Source organism: Panthera tigris, chromosome D1 (genome assembly GCF_018350195.1).
Source record: "Panthera tigris isolate Pti1 chromosome D1, P.tigris_Pti1_mat1.1, whole genome shotgun sequence".
Lineage (NCBI taxonomy): Eukaryota > Metazoa > Chordata > Mammalia > Carnivora > Felidae > Panthera > Panthera tigris.
This window is the reverse complement of record NC_056669.1, coordinates 110887730-110908150: the sequence shown is the minus strand read 5'-3', so window position 1 is coordinate 110908150 and position 20421 is coordinate 110887730. Positions and strand designations below refer to the sequence as shown.

Sequence of the window (20421 nt, the reverse complement as noted above, 5' to 3'; positions counted from 1 at the left end):
AGGATGCTTCCTGCCTCCTCCAGCTTCTGGGGGGCTCCAGGCGTCCCTGGGCTGATGGCTGCGCCCCTCCGGCCTCTGCCTCTGGCTTCATGTGGCCTCTCTTCAGTGCGTCTCCTTTTCTGCGTTACCATGTGACACCTGCCATTGGATTTAGGGCCCAGGTGGGTAATCCAGAACGATCCCGTCTCAAGATCTTTACATCTGCCACGATACTTTTCCCAACTAAGGTCACATTCTTTGGTTCTGGGGGTTAAGAGGTGGACACATCGTCCTGGGGAGCATCATTCAACCCACGACCGATGGAAAGTTGAGAGGAATTGCCGTGTCGGAAAGGGTACGCACGTTACGCGTCTTTCCAGAGGCCGCCGGATTGCACTCTTCAATTTGTCCAGGGACAATGCTTATGCACACGTGTGCAGTCAGATCCCTCAGAACCACCGCAACTGTTTACTTTAGGAAGGACGGGGGGCCGACGGTGAGGGCGCCAGGCCTGGAGTTTCACCCACGACCGACACCAGCCCGGGACTGGCAGGGCCCCGGCGGGGTGGGCGCGGGAGAGGCCCGAGGCAGGTTGGGGGTGGGTGGGGGTCACCTCCTTCCTCGTCAGCTGTCCAGCCCTGTGGATCCTGGGCCCCCAGGTAGCACGGAGGGAGCCCAGGCCCAGGTGAAGCCTGGATCCAACACTGGCCCTGCATAAAGCGTCTGAGAGCTGGGGGCAGCTGGGCTCAGACCAGAGCAGGTTGATGGGAGGAGTTCTAGAGTGCTCTCCCTGGGAGACCTGGGACTCGGGGCTCGGCGATCGTGCTCCTCATCGGAGCTGGGTGATGTCAGTCGGCCCAGGTTTCCTTCTCCTTATGTGATCGGAGTGCTCCCAGCTGGACAGGGGCAGTGAGTGGGTCAGGACCTGCTCTAATGGGGGCTGGGCGGCTAGAGGCTGGGGTAGGCGGTAATGGAGGGAGGCCATGTGGTCTGGGGTGGCTTTCACATCTGCCCCTTAGAAGCCACGTGGCCCCCTCGCCCCCAGAGCCTCAGTGTCCACGCTGAGTGATACTGATAACATCCCCCCAGGGCACATTTTTAAGAATTACGAGTGATAACCTAAGAAGAGGTTCTGACACACAGATAAGTGGGTCCTTATCGTCATTATTGTGGCCTGGCTGGGGAAACGGAAGCTCAGGATAAGAATGTTCTAGCCCCGTGAAAGGGCCGCCAGTAGGGATTTCCCGAGCCCGGCGGCAGGTGGCCCGGAGCCGAGCTGGGAGACGCGGCCCGAAGCGCAACGGCGCCCCCCAGTGGCGGGTGCGCGAACGGCCCGCGCGCGGCCGACTCAGGCCTCCTGCCTGCTAGGGTCCCCGTCCACCTGCCCGGTTAGTTTCGCGGAGAACCTCTGATTCTGGACCCCAGGAAAGCGCGGAGGGAGGGGAAGGCTCCTTCCCTTCTTCCACCCGCCGTTAGACACGCGCCTGGAAAACAATACATAAATATACACGTTTATAGATATAAATCTTTATACTGACAAAAACGAACATATATGTGTGTATATCTATGAATATATTTATTGCACTTCCTGCATGCCAGGCACCCATCGTCCCATCATGCCTGCGAGGCGGGGAGGGGACCAGTATTCTTCCCATTTTACAGATGAGCAAATGGAGGCGAGTCCCACTAATGCCCGGTCGGTGAGACTGAATTTCAGACGCTGAGAAAAGCTGGTTTCCTCGAGCAGCACCACACACCCGAGTAGAGGAGGGAATGGAAACAAGGGTCTGGGCTTTACTGCTGCAGAGCTCAGAGTGAGTGTGCTCAGGTTTCGGGAGCCCCAGCCTCGCCTCCCGGGGTCACTGTCCCGTTGGGAGGCAGATCTTCAGGCCGGGAGATAGAAGAGCTCTCCCAGGCTGGGCAGGGGAGCGAAAGCCCAGAGAGGGGCGCTGGGGCCAGAAGGCCCCTGCAGGCCGTGCTCCAACATGCCAGGCAAACAGGGCCAAGGGGACGTCTGGCCCCTCCTCCCTCCCATGGCCCCGGCGGTGGGGGGGGCCTTCCCAGCCAGCCACCTGCCAGCTGAGCTCTTCCGCTCATTCCTTCGACCCCATGTACGGAGCGTCTACGCTGCGCTAGACCCTTGGCAAAGTAAGCTCGCAACTTTGGCACCTGCAAAGATTCAGACGTTCGTATTTTCTTTGACACCTTCGCCGCCTTTGAAAATCACAGTTTGGGAGACCCCCTCCTCCTCCTCCTCCTCCTCCTCCTCCTCCTCCTCCTCCTCCCCCAGCCCGGGCCCGGCTCATGCTAGACTCCGTGCAAGTGGGAAGCAGCCAGCCCTTCGGGGCAGAAGCCACTGAGATGTCAGGGTGTCTCTGTCACTCAGCACAACCGAGCCCGAGCTGACACAAGGGTGCGCGGGAGAGGTCGGTCCCCTCTGGGCGGAAGTAAGTACCGCTGCCGGATCTTTGTGCCACTTTACCCCCGATTGTCTCTGCCTCTCCATACGCGTATGACTCTCGCTCTGAGACCGGCTGGCCTTTGAGGACTTCTGGGGGGGGGGGGGCCTGCCTGCCCAGACTCTCCTTGTCTCCTCCTTGCATTTGGAAGCACTGGACGTGTCCCCGTGGATCCCAGAGCAGTCAGGAAGATGGAGGGATTCGGAGCTGGAGGGCCTGGGTAGGTGAGCTCCGACCCAAATCTCAGAGCGGGGCCCCCCAGGGGTGGAGGCTGACCCCTGCCGGCCAGGGCCCTTCTGTAGGGCGGGAGTGCTGGGGGACGCCTCTTGGTCGCGGGTCACAGCACCAGACCCCCAGTCTCTCTGCATGTCTCCTGGCTTGTAGCTGTCAGAGGCTCCGAGCGGGCAGGTAGAAAACGGCCCTTCCGGCTGGGAACGCACAGGGGTGCAGCCGCTGGAGAGAACAGTATGGGGTTTCCGCAAAAAGCTAAAAATAGAACTAACCCGTGATCCAGTTAAGGCGCTGCTGGATATTTACCCCTCGAAATACAAAACCGCTATTGCAAAGGGGTACGTGCGCCCCCACGTTTATAGCAGCATTACTTACGATAGCCAAATCATGGAAGCAGCTCAAGTGTCCACTGGCTGATGAATGGGTAAAGAAGACGTGGTATATATACACGATGAAATGGAAAAGAATGAAATCTTGCCATTTGCAACCGCATGGATGCAGCTAGAGAGTATAATGCTAAGCGAGATGAGTCAGACAAAGGCAAATACCATATGATTTCATTCATATGTGGAATTTAAGAAACAAAACAAATGAGCAAAGAAAGAGAGAGGCAAATCAAGAAACAGACTCCTCATTATAGAGAATAAACTGATGGTCACCAGAGGGAGGTGGGTGGGGGGCATGGGGGAAACAGGTGAGGGGATTAAGAGTACACTCATCATGGCGGGGGGGGGGGGGGGCGCCTGTGTGGCTCAGTCATTTAAGCGTCAGAATCTTGATTTTGGCTCAGGTCATGATCTCACGGTTTGTGGGTTCGAGCCCCGTGTAGGGTTCCACGCTGTCAGTGGAGCCTGCTTGGGATTCTCTTTCCCTCTCTCTCTGCTTCTCCCCCCACTGTCAAAAAATAAATAAACTTAAAAAAAAACAAACAAACAGAGTCCACTTATCATGACGGGCACTGAGTAACGAATGTATACAATTGTTGAATCACTATATTGTATACGTGAAAATTACATAACGCTTTACGTTAACTATACCAGAATAAAAATAAAAACTGAATAAAAACAATAGTGGGTTAAAAACAAGAAGAAAAAAGAAAACGGTCCTTCTGAGCAGGCTCCCGCGTTTTCTCCTTTGGGGAAGGAACAGAGGGGAATTAGCCGAAGAGCCTGCCAGGGACCCAAAGCGTGGATTCTCTGTCTCCTGTCCCAGGGGTCAAACTGGGATTTGAAAGCCTCCAAAATGCCTCTTTTTCCAATTGTGTCTTCCTTTATTTTTGATGAATAAAGAATGAGAGGGAGATTTATTTCCTGGAAGTCGTCGCCTAAATGACTTCCTTTTAAGAATTTGAAACTGCTTTTTTTTCCTTCTGATTGTACAAGGCACATTTGCTCCACAACGAAAAGAAAAATCAAACACAGAAACACATCAAGGAGAAGATAAAGATTACTCATCATCTCGTCAACCCATTAGCCAGAAATGAGCACTCCAGCTCTGTAGCAAAGCACAGAATTAATCTGTAATGGGATGAGGACCCTATGCTTGCAGGTTATTATTAATTTTTTAAAGTTTATTTATTTTGAGAGACAGCGCGCTAGTGGGGGAGAGGCAGAGAGAGAGGGAGAGAGAGAGAATCCCAGGCAGGCTCTGCCGTGTCAGCACTGTTAGTGCACAAAGCCCAACACGGGGCTCAAACCCACAAACCACGAGACCGTGACCTGAGCCGAAATCAAGAGTCTGACGCTTAACCGACTGAGCCACCCAGGCACCCCTGCAGATTTTTTTTTTTTAACGTTTATTTATTTTTGAGACAGAGAGAGACAGAGCATGAATGGGGGAGGGGCAGAGAGAGAGGGAGACACAGAAACAGAAGGAGGCGCCAGGCTGCGAGCCGTCAGCCCAGAGCCCGACGCGGGGCTCGAACTCACGGACCGCGAGATCGTGACCTGAGCTGAAGTCAGACGCTCAACCGACTGAGCCACCCAGGCGCCCCACCCCTGCAGATTTTGAAACATATATTGAAACTGGTCGAGAGGCCTGAAGTTTTTTTGGTCTTTTGTTTTTTACTGCCTTGGGAACAAATGACACATTTTGTTTTTATCTCGCTTTTTTTTTTTTTTTTTTTTCCTAACAAAATGGATGTGTTTCCAGGTTAACAACTGTAAATCTGCACATTCAGGTTCATTTTGCTTAGTTTTGCAGACTGGCGAATATTTTGCTGCAGATATAGGTAAAATTTAAAAAAAAATCAATTCCAGTAAGCGAATACTTTTCAATGAACTTGGATGAATTTCGTTTTTCTCTTTACTTATATTGACTTGGTTCCGTTTGAACCTGAACAAGAATACGTGAAACGTTACAATTTTTTAAAGTGTGTTTTACTTGTTAATACGGTGGATTCCCAGGAGTTGATTATACTATCCCCTTGATACTCTTGTTATAAGTTAAATATTTAATAATAGTGTTTTGAAGCCATTAGAATTAATATAATCAAGGCAAGAAAGTTCTACACCTTTGAAAACCTTTTTAGTTTTCATTATACCTAAACAAATTTATGAATTCTTATTCCATTCAATTAAATGGAGAAATTTCAGTTCCTAAGAGCTACCCAAACAAATACCACGTTTTCTAAAAAACTCAAAAACATAACAGGGAGAAATATTAATTCAGAGTATTTCTACCTACTTTTTAATGGGTTCAGGTATTGAAAAGGACACCAAATTTGAAACTTATTTAAGAATTTTGAGGGACACCTGGGTGGCTCAGTCAGTTAAGCATCCGACTTTGGCTCAGGTCATGATCTCATGGTTCCTGGGTTCCAGCCCTGTGTCAGGTTCTGTGCTGACAACTCAGAGCCTGGAGCCTGCTTCGGATTCTGTGTCTCCCTCTCTCTCTGCTCCTCCCCAGCTCACTCTCTGTCTCTCTCACAAAAATAAATAAACATTTTAAACGATTTTTAAAAATCAGCTGAAGATAATCCTTATTAAAAAGAAGAATTTTGAAGTAAATTATTTGTACTTGAAAATTGCCTTTTTCTACCTTTGAGGCCATGTTTTAAAAGTCTTGTCCTTGTTTGAAAATGAAGCTACTTGTGAACAAGTACTGAAAATCCAAGATAACAGGGGTGCCTGGGTGGCTCAGTGGGGTAAGTATTTGACTCTTAATTTTGGCTCAGGTCAGGATCTCACAATTCGTGGGTTCAAGCCCCGCATCGGAGCCTGCTTGGGATTCTCTGTCTCCCTCTCTCTCTCTCTCTCAAAAATAAATAAATCAACATTAAAAAAAAAAGAAGAAAAGAAAATCTAAGACGACATAACCAATCTCTGACCCTTTAACGTTAAAACAGTCTGGGTTCAAGACAGTATTTTAGGAACATAACCATGGAACACAGTGGGGGAAGATCTCTCCAAAGTTGTTTTTTTTTTTTCTTTTTTTTCCCCCAAACAATAGTTTGAATCAAATTGTGTTGTTTCTGTAGCACATATAATCTTTCAAAGCTGTATAAAATCATTTAAAAGTTTGAAATGAAGATTCATACCGTTCTGTATACGACTTCATGCCCACAAATTTTATTCTGTAATTGGTCTCTTCCTCATCACGTATTCTTTTCCCATGGCAAAAAATATAGTTTATTTCATTTTCTTTCAGCTGATGAGGTTTATGTTCAAAAAACCTATTTTATGTATGTAACAATGAAAGAACCACTCCCTTATTTGGGACAGATTTGTAATATAAAGTTTTATTACTCATTAATAGGCAGGGAGGAGGATATGAAATTGTATGTGTATTGCCATTTTCACCTGAAAATTCGAAGAAAATAATGTAACAAAATTAGCAAAAATTAATTGGCGGCCAGAGTGCTGGGAGAGTGGATTCATTTGCTTGCTTGTTTTGTCCCTTTTCCTACATCCCAAATGTTTTGTGGTTTTATTTGCTGATAAAAAAAAAAAAAAAAAAAAAACAACCTAAGAATGAAAAGATGTTTAAAGAACAAACTCATTTCATCTTCTGAAAATCATAGTTCATGGGGCTCTCTTAAGACTTAGGTTCACTGTGCAACCACGGACACTCAGAAAAAAATATAAAAGAGGATAGTTTAAAATTACCGTGATTCCAAAATCTAGATCTAGTCCCTGTGAACATTTTGGTGGCGTGCTTTCATTCTTTTTAAAAGGAGAACCGCTTAATGTAATTGGAATTGGAGGATACGTGCAATTCTTTTTCCCCGTGAACCTCAGGAGCATTTTCCATGACCTCACTTTCGCTTCCAACATTATTTCTGGCGGCCGCTGGAGTCGTCACCGTGCTGCGGGGAACATCGGTGCGCGTCCTGGAGGCGAAGTGACAAGGTCTCGGGCACAGACCCCCCGTTCTCCACACTGCCCGACCAGTGCGTTCCGCCCTCAAGCCCTGCGCCCGTTGCTTATCCATTTTAGTAAGCTCTTTACAAACAAGAAACGTGATTGCCTTAGTCATGACGTTCGTGAGACACACACCTCTGGATTGTTCCTTAGCTTTTAACGCTATCGCCACTTTGGGCATGCACGGATTTGCATTCTCACGGAGTGAAATATACTGCTTTTCCCTTTAGGATTTCCTCCACGGCTCCGGCGTAGAAACTGCAACTCGCGCTCACCTGGAGTCGCGCCCCACCCAGAACGCGAAGCCTTGGGGCGCGAAGGGGCCGCTGGACCTCGCCGGCCCCGGCCCCGCCCTCCCGCGGCCGGCGCGCATGCGTCCTGGCGCCCCGGGCGCCGGCTGGGCCCTCCCGCGTGCCGTCCTTACCCGGCCTGCCCCGCGCCGCCGTCCCCGGAAGTGGCCTCGCCTCCGCGGCGGCGGCGGCGGTGAGTGGGCGCCCGGGGCGCGCGGGGTGGCGGCCGCCGCGCGAGGGGCAGGGCGGGCCGGGCGCGCCCGCCATGGCCGGGAGTCAGGACGTGTTCGACGCCATCGTGATGGCGGACGAGAGGTGGGTGGCGGGGCCGGGCCGGCGCCCGTTCTCGGCCGCGGAGGCTGCGCGGGCCTGCCGGGCCGCGGGCGTCGGGGGGAGCGCGGTGGGGCCGCGAAGGCCGCGGACGCCTGTGGGGCCGCGAGGCTGTGGCTGCCCCTTTCCCGCTCGGCCGCGCGCCACGTGCCCAGCTGCTGCCCCAGACCCGCCTCCCGCTTCGGGGCGGCCCCGAGCATCTGCTCGGCCTGCTGACTGCCTTCCTCCGGGGACGCCCCGTACTTGGGTGGGACGGGCCTTTGCCATCTGGGCGCTGCCCCCTTTCCTTGTTCCGTGGTGGCGGGACATACGGCCGCATTCATGGGCACGCTGATAAATGTGTCAGACGTCATCCCTTTGCCTCCAGGGCCCCCGGGGGAGTGCCGAGGGCTGTGACGGCGGGGACCTGTGCGGCTTTGTGGCCGGCCCACTGGAGACACCAGTAGACCTCAGCCCCGAAAGAGAGCGGACATTGAACAATCAGCCGCTGACGTTTATTTAGAGCTTTCTGTGAACCCAACACTGGGCCAAGTGTTGCATCCGCGTGTACTGTTTTAGCCCTGCTTGTGAGTCAGACCCTATAGCTCCCCCTGCGTCGCGGAGGAGGCGAGGGCACTTCCCGCGGTCGCACAGCCAGAAAGTGGGAGCTGTACGTTGCCTCATCGGGGGCTCCAGCAAACTTACTTTGTTCTTGGTGATCGCAGGTTAGGATGATACCAGTTCCGCTGTTGAGCCCTCAGGGTCAGAGCCTTGACTGTGTTCCAGGCACCGCTGCGGCGGCGCATTTTGCGGTGATCTGATAGCATTTCTCCCTCCCGGTGTACTGGGTTGTGATGGAAAGCCCTGTGTATTCCGTAGGGTGTTTTGAAGCAACTGAGCTCATAGACCCACAGAACTCACCTGGCTGCAGACGAGCGTCACCTCGGAGGTTTCAAAAAAAGTAGATTCCTGGGCCTTACTCCAGATTTACCAAATTATCGGCGGCGGTGGGGGCCAAGGCTCTTGAATTTGTATCTTTAAAAATTTCCTGTGGGGGCGCCCGGGGGGCTCAGTTGGTGAAGTGTCCGACTTCGGCTCAGGTCACGATCTCACGGTTTGTGGGTTCGAGCCCCGCGTCGGGCTCTGTGCTGACAGCTGGGAGCCTGGAGCCTGCTTCCGATTCCGTGTCCCCCTCTCTCTCTGCCCCTCCCCACCTTGTGCTCTGCCTCTGTCTCTCTCGTCTCTCTCTCTCTCAAAAAAAAAAAAATAAATAAGCATTAAAATTTTTTTCCCTCTGTTTCTGGTATCTTACCAGGTTTGGGAATCACAAATTGACACCCCCCCCCCCCCCACGTAGAAGAGGCAAATTGGGTTTCAAGAGGGGCAGTGACTTGCAGCCAGAGACCGACCAACTTAGGATTGGAACCTAAGTTTTCTTTTTGTACTATTTTAAACAGTTGCTCTTTTCTTTTTTCTTTTCTTTTCTTTTCTTTTCTTTTCTTTTCTTTCTCTGCTTTCTTTTCATTCTTTTTTTTTTTAAGATTATTTATTTATTTATTTTGAGAGAGACAGTGAGCAGGGGAGGGGGGCGAGAGAGAGGGAGAAAGAAAATCTCAAGCAGGCTCTACGCTGTCAGTGGGAAGCCCACCTCAGGACTCGAACTCGGGGATCACGACCTGAGCTGAAATCAAGAGTCGGATGGTTAATCGACTGAACCACCCCGGGCGCCCCTGGAACCTAAGCTTTCTGACTTACGTTCCACATTGTCTCTATTATACAGTGTCTCGCCTTGCTGAGTCTGGGTAACGTGGGAGAGAAGGATTTGTCCAGGAAAAACACTCTCCTTCCTGTTTGTTTGATCAGGCTGGTCTCTCCCTTACAGGTTTCATGGGGAAGGATATCAGGAAGGCTACGAAGAAGGCAGTAGCTTGGGTATAATTGAAGGAAGACGGTACGGCACGTTACACGGAGCCAAAATTGGGTCCGAGGTAAGCGAGAACCCCCCATTGAGAAATGAGCCCTTTTCGTGTAGTTGATAATTCGCTTTGATGATCCATATGGTACAGCCAGAGCATCAGGCCTCCCCAAACAGCAACCGTCTAGACAGTGCGGATAGAGAAATGTTCTTGGTACGGAGCGACAGAGCAGATTGCCGTACAGGGACGCCTGGTCTCCTTGCGCTCTGCGGGTACCGCGGCTCGTACAGGTTGGAGTTCTGCGGCAGCCCCGGGTCGGGCAGGTCTGCTGGCGCCGTTGTCCCAACAGCATCCGCTCACTCCACGTCTCCGCGTCACACTTCGGTGGTTCTCGCAAGGTTTCAAAGCTGTTCGTTATTTTCTTTCAGGTTTTTAAGGTTTATTTAATTAGAGAGAGAGACAGCGTGGGTGGGGGAGGGGCAGAGAGAAAGGGAGAGCGAGAATCCCACGCAGGCTCCGCACCGTCAGCACAGAGCCGGACGTCACAAGACTGAGATCGTGACCCGAGCCGAGATCAAGAGTCCGATGCTTAACCGACTGAGCCACCCAGGCGCCCCTCAAAGCTTTTCATTATTGTTATTTTCGTTTTGGTGATCTGTGGTCCGTGGTTATGCCTTGCTGAACGCTCAGGTGTTGGTTAGCATTTTTTAGCAATAAAGTATTTTTAATTAGGGTATGTACATTGTTTTTTTTTTTTTTAAGGCAAAATCAATTGCACACGTAATACAGCACAGCGTGTTTTGCATAACAAGTTAATACATAACTTGCAAATGCACTGGGAAAGCAAAGCATCGTCTGTTGCGGCGGTCTGGAACCGAACCTGCAGGGTCTCTGAGGTGTGCCTTTATAAAGACAATGAAACTGCCGCCCGAGGAATGAGGAAACAAGTCCTCGGTCGCCTCTGTTTATGCCGGAGTATCCCGTAGTGGCGCCCTGTGTCTTAAGCCAGCTGAGTCCTTACCTTGTGTCCTATGACAGCATTCCGTTTCCATTCCCCTTGAAAGTCCACGGAGTCCATAGTTTTCCTTCTCTTCTGCCCTTCGTGGCGGATGACCGGCTCTAAATGGCCAAGCCAGTGGCAGTCATGACTGCATTAGATGTCTGTTGCGGTAAAGCTGATCCCCACAGGCGCTGTGGGCCGCAGACAACACGTGCTCATCATGTCACGCGCATTCTGAGGGTCGGGAGCCCAGGAGCAGCGGGACCGGGTGCTTCTCGCTCCAGGCCGCATGGCGCTGGGGTCAGGATATCAGCCAGGCCTACAGCCATGTGAAGGCTCGACTGGGGCCGGGAGCCCCCCCCCCCCCCCCTCCAGGATGGCTCGCTCACACCGCAGTGCCGGCCACGTGGACCTCCCCATAGGCTGCTCGAGTGTCCTGGTGACGCTTGGCGCGAGCGATCCGAGACAGCAAGGCAGAAGCGACGCTGTCCGTCACGCCTAAATTCAGAAGCCGTGTGCTGCCTTCTCTTCCGCGTTCTGCTGGCTGCGTGGGCCGGCTTGCTGCGGTTAGAGGGGACCACACGGGACACGCCTCCCAGGGTGCCGGGCCCGTGGGGCCTTCTTGCGAGGCTGCCACCCCGCTGATGGCTCGGCCTCTTGACTTCCGTTGCGTGAGGCCCAGCAGATGCTTCCAGAACCTGTGGCGCAAGAGGCACCACTGCCCTCCGTCCCCCCCTTGAGTTTTGAGAGCGTGAAGATTAGATCAAGTGTAGCTGGTTGCTGATTCATTTCACTCTTAAATGTTTTTATAAATTCACAGATTGGGTGCTATCAGGGGTTTGCTTTCGCTTGGCGATGTCTCCTGCACGGTTGTGCCACCGAGAAAGACAGGTAAAGTTGAAGATTTCTTTCTTTTCCAGCATGTGGACCAGGAGTCCTGGTTCCACAGCTCACTGTGACTTTGGACAGTTAATGCGTCCGTCTCCTCATGTCCAAAGTGGAAAAACAATCAGGCCAGACTTGAATGTTGTCGCGATATTTACACGGAATGGTAAATAGAGAGTGCGGGCCCTGGTTTTGGTGTTCGATGAGCAAGGTTCTGATTACTTCTGAGGAGTTTTTGGCGCCCTCTGCCTTTTCCTGGAATCTTAGATACCCGGCCAGTAAGATAATGTTCAAATTGATGACATCTTCTTGCTCATCTTTCCCCTGGGCTTCTGATAAGCGCTGTAGGATGTTCTTGGTGTGAACAGGGCTCAGGAATGGTGACTGTGTTGTCATTAGTTTTTTTGATGCAGCTGCTAGGTCTGCCTGTGTGATAAGGCATTGAGTATGTTTGACCTGAGTCTGGCACTTGGAGGCACCTAGTAAACGTTGGCCGTGTTTTGTATCGTTCGTACTCTTTTTAAACGCTCCCTACTGTGTGCTACCTGCTCAAGCCCCCGCGGCCCCGTTGCACATCTGTCTTTGCCCTAAGCTGGAAACGAGCCTTAAGGCAAAAGGCACCCGTGGTCTGGCTGTCCTCCTGCTCGCGGGCCCCTGCGTCATGCTGTTGTCTGGTGGCTTTGCCTGGCCTGGGAGGGGCCCTAGGACAGTGGATAACAGAGCAGGGAGGGTGGCATTCCCCCGTCGGAGTGACTCATTGTCTCATTTGAAATAACTTTGAAGTTCTAGAATTTGGGCCGCCTCCATATCCGAATGTGAGGAGAGGAATGCCGGTGGCTGACCGTGGGTGATGCCGAGATCGCCCGCGGTGGGCTGCCTCCATTGAGTCCCCATGAGTAGCCCAGGGTGGACCGGATGTGGAGTTAGCCCGGGGCACCTCTCCGGGGGTTGGGGGGGGGGGGCAGGGATGGTCCTCTGAGGACTGCGGGAGCAGTCGGGAAGCGAGCGGTCGGCGTCTTGTGGCACCCCTGGGAGGCAGTCCCAGCTGAGCTTGGCTCTCCGTCTGGGTCTGGTCCACGAGAGGACAGGACGGGGAGAGGCAGCGCTTGGCGCTCTCTATCAGTCTCCCCTTCTCTCCAGCTCTGACGCGTGCTGGCTTCCGGAGGAGAGCCGCGCTGTGTGGAGGGGTCCCACAGCCAGGGCCTGCCGCCCCCGCCCCCCATGGGGGCTCCTGAGTCCTTCCTTTTTGTTTTCTTAAAGTTTATTTATTTTGGGAGCGAGAGATTGAGCCTGTGCGTGGAGGGGAGGGGCAGAGAGAGAAGGGGAATCCCGAGCAGGCTCCGCACCGTCAGCGCAGAGCCCGGTGTGGGGCTCGAACTCACGAACTTTGAGGTCATGACCTGAGCCGAAATTGAGAGTGGGACGCTTAACCCACCGAGCCACCCAGGCGCCCCTAATTTCTTCAAGCCGTGCACGCAGCCCCTTGTCAGGAGAAAGCCCTTGCAGCCCCCTCGCTGCCGCCCCTGCTGCACCAGCACAGCCGGAGGGGCTCTTTGAAACACAGTCTAAAAGCCTTTCTCACCGAGCTGTGGTTCCCAGGTTTTTGCACTTAAAAGAAATTTTTTTAGTTTATTTTTGAGAGAGAAACAGAGCATGAGTCGGGGAGGGGCAGAGGGAGGGGGAGACACAGGATCCGAAGCAGGATCCAAGCTCTGAGCTGTCGGCACAGAGCCCGATGCGGGGCTTGAACCCATGAATCGCGAGATTACGACCTGAGCCGAAGTTGGGTACTCAACCCACTGAGCCACTCAGGCGCCCCCGCAGGTTTTTGCATTTTTATGTCAGTATGATTTTAAAAAATTTAAAAGTTTTTTTAATGTTTTATTTATTTTTGAGAGAGAGAGAGGCAGAACATGAGAGGGAGAGACAGAGAGGGAGGCCCAGAATCCGAAGCAGGCTCTGTGTAGGCTCTGAGCTGTCAGCACAGAGCCCGATGCGGGGCTCGAAGCCACGAACCACAAGACCATGACCTGAGCCCAAGTCGGACGCTTAACTGACTGAGCCCCCCAGGCGCCCCCTGTCAGTACAGGTTTTAAATGGTTGTTTCAATGTGCACACGTGTGAACAGTCTCCCCCAGCCCCCGGGGGTGGGCCCCGGCCTCCAGGGTCCGGGGGAAGCGGAGAGACTTAACCCTTGCAGAGTCCAGTACTTTCCCTCCGTCCTGGGTACTGAGCTTTATGGAGATGACTGTGCCCCAGAAAGCCTGTGATGCGGCCGGCAGGTGTGCGTGTTCCAGGCGAGGACGCCGAGGCTCAGACACGTCCCACAGCCGCCCCGCCTCCCGGCAGAGCTTTGTCTCGCCGGGAGAGGGGACCGAACCCGGACCCCTGACCCTGATTCCTGCCCTTGGGAGGGAGGGGCTTGCCGGTTTACTTGCCGCCCAACTCGCCAGGGCTGTGAGCGCGAACGTGTCGAGGTCCCGAAAATCCCAGGCCCCAGAGCAGGCTGGGTCGTGCCCCGGCACTCTTTTCTTGTCTGGTTTTGTCTGTCCCCGCGTCTGTGACCTAGAGAAGCCGTGGTTGCTGTGGTCGTGGCGGGCGCTTGCTCCCTGGCCGGGAGACAGGTCTCTCCGTAGCGTCATACACCCCGATGGCGAGTGTGGGGTGTGGGCGAGAGCACGTGGCTAGGTAAATACATATTATTGAGTGTAGCGAGAAATTAACCGTCTGGCTTCTGAACCCAGGCACGCTTCCCACGCCCACCGCTTTCAAGTACGCGATCGGCAAAGCTGTTACATAAGCGGAGCCCATTATGTAAAAGGGACTAAAAGTCTTTATTTCTGTGCTTTACAGCAAAAAGATGAAGGCCTTAGAATCGTTGATTGGAATGATTCAGAAGTTCCCTTACGATGACCCTACGTATGATAAACTTCACGAAGACTTAGACAGAATTAGAGGGAAATTTAAACAGGTCTGTCCCCTGCATGTCTCTCTTCGATTCGGAAGCGCGTTTCTCCGGCGGCTGGTGCGTGGTCTCGGGGCTCACGTCGCTCGTGGTCTGGGGGCTGCGTGCGCCCTGTAAGCGGCATTTCTGCATCTCCGCGTAAGAAAAGGGAAGACGGCCTAGAGAACGGGGTTAGGACTTCGTTAGGGGGTGGGGTCGTGGAGTCGAGAAGCTGCAGGTAGAAAGTTTTGTTCTGATTTGTGAGTAAAAATACGTAAGGTTTTAAAAAATACATCCTTTTTCTTTTGTGTTTTCAGCTTTGTTCACTACTGAATGTTCAGCCGGACTTTAAAATTAGTGCGGAAGGTTCTGGACTTTCATTTTGAGGATGACAGATGAACAAAGACGAAACATCAAGGAACAGATGTCCGTATGTTAAGTGTTTAAAAATGTGATTCAAGGCAAAACAATGATGGAGTATTCATTGTTCTGGGGGGAGGGATCCAGTTCGGGCGGTGAAAGGGCTTCCTTCTCCCTAGGGGCCTCCTGTGTCGCCTCGATGCTCCCCCCGCGGTCCCTCTACACAGGCCCGGCCTTTGTCGGGTCCCGTCCACGCTGCGGTCTGAGCGGGTCCCCCCCCGGCCTCGGGAGGCCTCTCCCTTGCGGTGCAGGGTCCGCTGGCCTTGCGGCCCCCTCCAGTGGACGGGCCCGGCCGGTTCTAGACTGGGGGTGGCCCTGGCTGCGATTTCCCCCCCCGAGCCTGAAATCAGCACTCAGAAGAACAGGTCTTTAACAGCCGAGAGCACCACGGCTGGCCTGACGGGAGATGGCGGCGGCGTGCCCAGCACAGTGACCTTCGTTGACCCGTAAGATGTGCCAGCGCCGGGTGATGTGCTTCCCCTGTTCCGGTTAATCCCTTCAGTGATCCCACTTCACAGATGAGGAGACCGAGACCCGCGGGGACTGCCCGGTCCAAGGGCGCCCGGCAAGCAGAGCTGGGGCTCCGTCCTGCGCCCGCCTGTCACCGCCGTCTGGTGCTGCCTGCCCTGGAACGCGCCTTCGCAGCCATGGAGCAGGGTCGCTGCTCTCGGGCCCGGTGTGCCCAGGTCCCCGCTGGGGAGTCCACCACGACCGGCTGACGTGGGCACCTGGCTCGGAGCGGGTTCCGAGGGAGCCTGGACACGCTCTTCGCACGGCCTCTCTCTGCATCGGAATGGGGCTTTGCAGCGTTGAGCGTGGGTAAGGGGAAGATACTTCAAGGACTAGATGTCAGGCCACTGTCGTGCGTACGCAGAAAGTTTGGGAGCCTTACGTTGAGGACGCTGTGTTTTCCTGTCGTACGAGTTCCTTTTCCTTCTGCCCGTACCTGGCGGGCATCCGAATACACCGTGAGGTCTGGATTGCTGGAGCAGGTGACGCAAGGTCGTGGCTCCTGGGCGTCCCTCTGCCCGTGCGTCTGCGCACCCCCGGGGGGTGGGGGGCAGGGTTGCCGGCAGGTCCCGCCTGCTCCTGTCCGCGGCAGTGCGGCCGAAAGTGACTCGTGAGATTGATAAGGGGTAACCGCGAATCGTCCCGGTTTTTAAATACGTTCCAGAGCGTCTTAGCGACGGCTGTCGTGCCACCCGGGCCGGTGGTCGTGAGAGCCTGCCGAGAGACCCGAGGCCGGGGGGCCTCGAAGGAGCGGGGTGCTGGCTGTTTTCTTTCCTCTGGTTCCGTTGCCCTGGCGAGTGTGCTGAGGACCGGAGAGGTGGCTTCAGCTGGTGAAGGTGGACACTCGGGCTCGAGCCTGCCACGCTGTCGCAGGCGGGAGCGTCACCGCGCACGTCCCTGTCTCCGCCCCAGCCGGCTTCCGGGGCGCTCGCCTGCTCGTGCACCGCCTCGCGGCCGGACCCTGCGGCCACAGACACCGACCGCGGGCGTCCCTCGCCGGTGGGATGGGGGGCTTTGGTGGTTTTCCCTGGGGGACTGTTTTCTGAGTGTTCTGTTTTGATAATGTATTACTGTTACAAGCGGAGAGCAGAATAAATAGATTGCAAAGCAGAAGGCCTTCTGGTCCTGTTTGTAATGTGACATCCAGCAAATCAACTACTTTCTGGTATTTGGGATTTAGGTACAAAAGCAGGGAGGCATGGAGTCGGCCCGGGCGCAGCTTCCTGCCGTGTTTCTGTCCACGCGCCTCCTTAAAACACGGACAGGTGGTTCTTGGGAGAGAGTAGCGCCCTGTGATGTTTGGGAAGGGTCAGCTCCCGCCGCCCCGGGCCCGGCCACCTGTCCGCAGTGCCTACTGTTCCCCTGCCCAGACCCGCCGTGTCCCTCTCTGTCAGCCTCTCCCGCCGCGGGTGTTAGCGTGGGCCAAAGGCGGCCTTTCCCTCTTCCCTCTCCGCACGGGAGGCTGAGCTGCCTCCCCCGTTTCCTTCAGAGGCTCTGGACCCGGGCTGCCCCCGTGCCCGCCCAGCTCCTTCGCAGACAACTGGACCCGGTGTCTGGGAACCCTTGGCCGCCTCGGACGCTCCTTGATTATGGCACAGACCCAGGCCACCTTGACGCTTGCGCTCCGTGCCAGGGGATGTCATCTGCACTGACTGGTTCAGGCGTGAGCATGGCTCCCCTCGGCTGATGAGACGCGAGTGGAAGTCTTCTGGGGCTTCCTGGGAAAGGTTATAGCGCTCCAGAGAGAACATATCTGTTTCGGAAGCTGTCCCATGGAACTCTTGTCCCGTGGACGTGACCCACCCCTGGAATCGCGGCAGGAGACTTGCACCTGGCTACGGACGAAACCACACTTGGGCATGGTGTGGCAGGAGCCGGCGAGGACCCGGCCCTGGTGGCACCGAGCAGCTGACGGCCAGCCCCTGAGCCGCATTGCTTCTGGACTTGACGTTACATGAGCTGACGAATGTCCCCGAGTTCAAGGCTGTTGGGGTTGGGTTTCCGTTCACAGGCAAGGTTTCCTGCTTGTGTTCCCCCGTCCCATCCGATCCTGTCCTGGGCACCTAGTTCTCTCGGATGTTAACCTTTGTCCGTGTTGGCCTTGAGTTTGGGAGCTGTCCGGCTTGGGTTTTGTTTCTTTCTGGTGGGTTCATTGTTCCCCCAAGGCTTTGGCCTGCTCCCTCTTTCCTGTTGGAAACCCCCATCATGTTTTGTGCCACCATTAGCCCACTGGGGCCACCATAACAGACACCGTGGACTGAGGCTCAGCCAATAGACATGTCCTGTCCCCGCCCCCCTCCCCCCCCCCCCCCCCCCCCCCATCCTGGATGCTGGAGCCCGAGGTCCAGGCGTGGGCAGGACCAGGCCTCCCAAGGCCTCTCCCCTTGTGTGTGGACGGCCGTCCTCTCCGTGTCCTCACAGGGCCGTCCCTCTGTGCGTGTCTGTGTCCTGATCCCCTCTTCTTACAAGGACCCCGGTCACACGGGATCAGGGCCCACCCTTGCCTTAAGGTGAGCATGTTACCATAATCACCTCTGTGAAGACCCATCTCCAGATACAGACCCTCTGTCAGGGCATCAACGTCGGAAATTCTGGGGACACCATTCAGCCCATAGCAGCCACCCGCATGGCTGCTGGGAAAGACTGCTGACTTAGGACTTGGGAGAGAAGAAGGCGTTTCACCTGGAGCTGCTTCATCGAATTCTGGAATGTGAGTGATCGGGACCTAGGGCAATGCCTGCTGCCTAAAAGAGTGCCACTTTTCACTTCTTACTTACGTCGTATTCATCTCACTTTTTCTCTCCCCAGGGGTGAGGAAAGAATTCAGAGACGCTCAGGGAGCCTGTCGGTGGGGTGGGGTGTTCAGTATAAGGGAACGGGAAGGTGGGCAGGGAAGGCTTCCTGGAGGAGGTGCCCTTCATCCCACTGCTTTTGTGAATTTTCATCGGACCTCAGCGCCACGGAGAATCTCCCGCTGTGCTTGTGAACAGCAGTGGAATATGGAGGTAACCAAAAATGAGTTAGCCTGGAGCTCATCCTCCTTCCTAGATCAGTCCCAGTCCTGGATGAATGAAGTGGGCAGCTGGTCTCTGACTCAGGAAACTCAAGTCACCAAGCAAGTACTGTTGACCAGAGAAGAGTGGGCGCGATGTTCATTTCCTTACAGGGTACGAGTCCCACAGTTGAGGGCCCTGCCACGAAAGGGTCAGTGGCTTGTCTGAGTTGACTAAGTGGCCCCGCTGGGGCTTTGCAGATTCATTGTCCGAATAGGAAGTTCACTCCTAACTTCGGGGGCTTCTAACTCTCTTCTTCGTGCCTGATTAAAGCCTCCCCCCCCCCCACCTCCCCCTACCCCCACCAGCATCAAGGTGCTTGCCGTTTGTCCCTTGGGGACCCCTGTGGAGACCACACTTTGGCCGCGTCTCTTCGGGCGCTGTAGCAGATCAGCGGGGCCTTGGGTGGCGGGTCCAGAGGTTCCGTCGTGGGTGATTCCCGAACGTGACCTTGTTTGCGCTGCTCAAGAGTGATGGGCCAGGGAGCGCAGGCACCCGGGAGCGCTCGCTGAACCCAAGGCTCAGTGACAGGTCGGCTCCGTCTTTCCCACCAGGATTCAGCGAGCATGTGCCGTAGCAGTGGGGGAGTGCCCCCGGAATGGCGGGGTGCTCGCTGAACCTGCCCCCCGGTTTGCGAGCTCTGACTCGTCTGTCGTGGGTTGAATTGTGTCCCCCACAAAGAGCTGTGCTGCAGTGCTCGCCCCGGGTACCTGTGGATGCAGCCTGATTTGGAAGTAGGGTGTCGGCAGGTGCGATTAAGGCACGAGGGGGGATGGGTCCCACCCAAGTGACCGGCCTCAATGAGGAGGGGGGACGCACGGGGAGGAGATGCCGTGTGAGGCAGACACGCAGGCGGGGCCGAGGTCGCAGCCCTAAGATGGAGAAGACCAGGAGTGCCAGCAGCCACTGGAGGCAGGGAGAGAGCATGGGCCGTCCCACACCTTGGTTTCAGACCTCCAGCCTCCACAGCTCAGCCCCAGCATTTATATCGGCAACACATTAAATCCAGGAAAGGCAGAAAACGTATGGACACTGCTGGGGGTAAGAATCCTTGAAAACCAAATGACAGGATGGCCATATCAGACTGACTTAAACAGTAAAGGACAGCGATGGTCTCCTGGAACAAAAGGGCTCTCACTGGCTTCAGGAAAGGCTCGATCCAGCAGCTTGTCCGGAGAGCTGGTACCTTCTTTCTGGTTTCCCATAAGACCTGCTTCAAGCTTAGATGCCACCCCAAGGCCCACAGCAGCTCCCACAGGGTGGTGGGAGAGCCGCCCCGGTGCCCAGGGTCCCGTGGAGGACAGGGGAGGGCTCCCTTTTTCAGAAGCCCCAGGAAACCTCTCTCCCTGTGTCATTGGCTCTGTTAGACTCCGCATTTACCCTCGAGCCTGCCACCCTTCAACACCACCACCCCTGGGCGGGGGCGGGCAGATGTGCTGTTGGGTTTGAGCCCATCTGGGCCTGTCCTGGAGCTGGGGATGGGGTCACTCTCACCCACACCACAGAGCAGAAGGACCGGCACCGGGTGGGGGGATTGGGGCTGGTGCGAAGAACGGCAACTGTCCCCTTTATGAGCCCAAAGACGAAGCAAGTGTGGCCTTGCTGCTGCCACCCAGAGAGCCACCGTTGGGTTTGGGGGTCTGTCTTTCCACACCCGGGTGACGCACGGGCTGATGATGGCCTCTACTGAGCATGACTGTGTCGGGCGCCGTGCTAAGTACCTCACACCCTCGGGCCATCTAGCCCTCACCTCCCGAAAGCACCGGGCTGAGGTTACTGAGCTCCAGGTCCGGGCTGGGCCAGGCCTCAGATGCCGAGCAGGGTGCAGACCCCACCCTGCCCTCCGTCCGGCATCCGTTCTCCTGGACACACTTATTCCCATTTTCCAGGTGAGAAAGTTGAAGCTCAGAGAGGGAAAGGTTGCAGAGCTGAGATCCAGCCCCCAGGCCTTTTACGCCCAGACACGCGTGCTCACGGACGCAGGCCCGCGCGTGTGTGAGCGTGCTCTCTAAACCGCCGTGGGTCACCTCGCACGTCCGCTGCCCGGAGGAGGGCAGCCTGGCT

General features: G+C 55.0%; 1 protein-coding gene across 1 annotated transcript; it reads left to right on the top strand.

Moving 5' to 3' along the window:
- The first annotated feature begins 7521 nt into the window (after positions 1-7521).
- On the top strand, positions 7522-16417 carry LTO1 (LTO1 maturation factor of ABCE1). Its single transcript, XM_042958997.1, has 5 exons — positions 7522-7635; positions 9512-9617; positions 11366-11436; positions 14284-14401; positions 14692-16417. Exons 1-5 carry the CDS (start codon positions 7586-7588, stop codon positions 14758-14760), a joined length of 414 nt encoding a protein of 137 aa, XP_042814931.1. The 5' UTR covers positions 7522-7585; the 3' UTR covers positions 14761-16417.
- The last annotated feature ends 4004 nt before the right edge of the window (positions 16418-20421 follow it).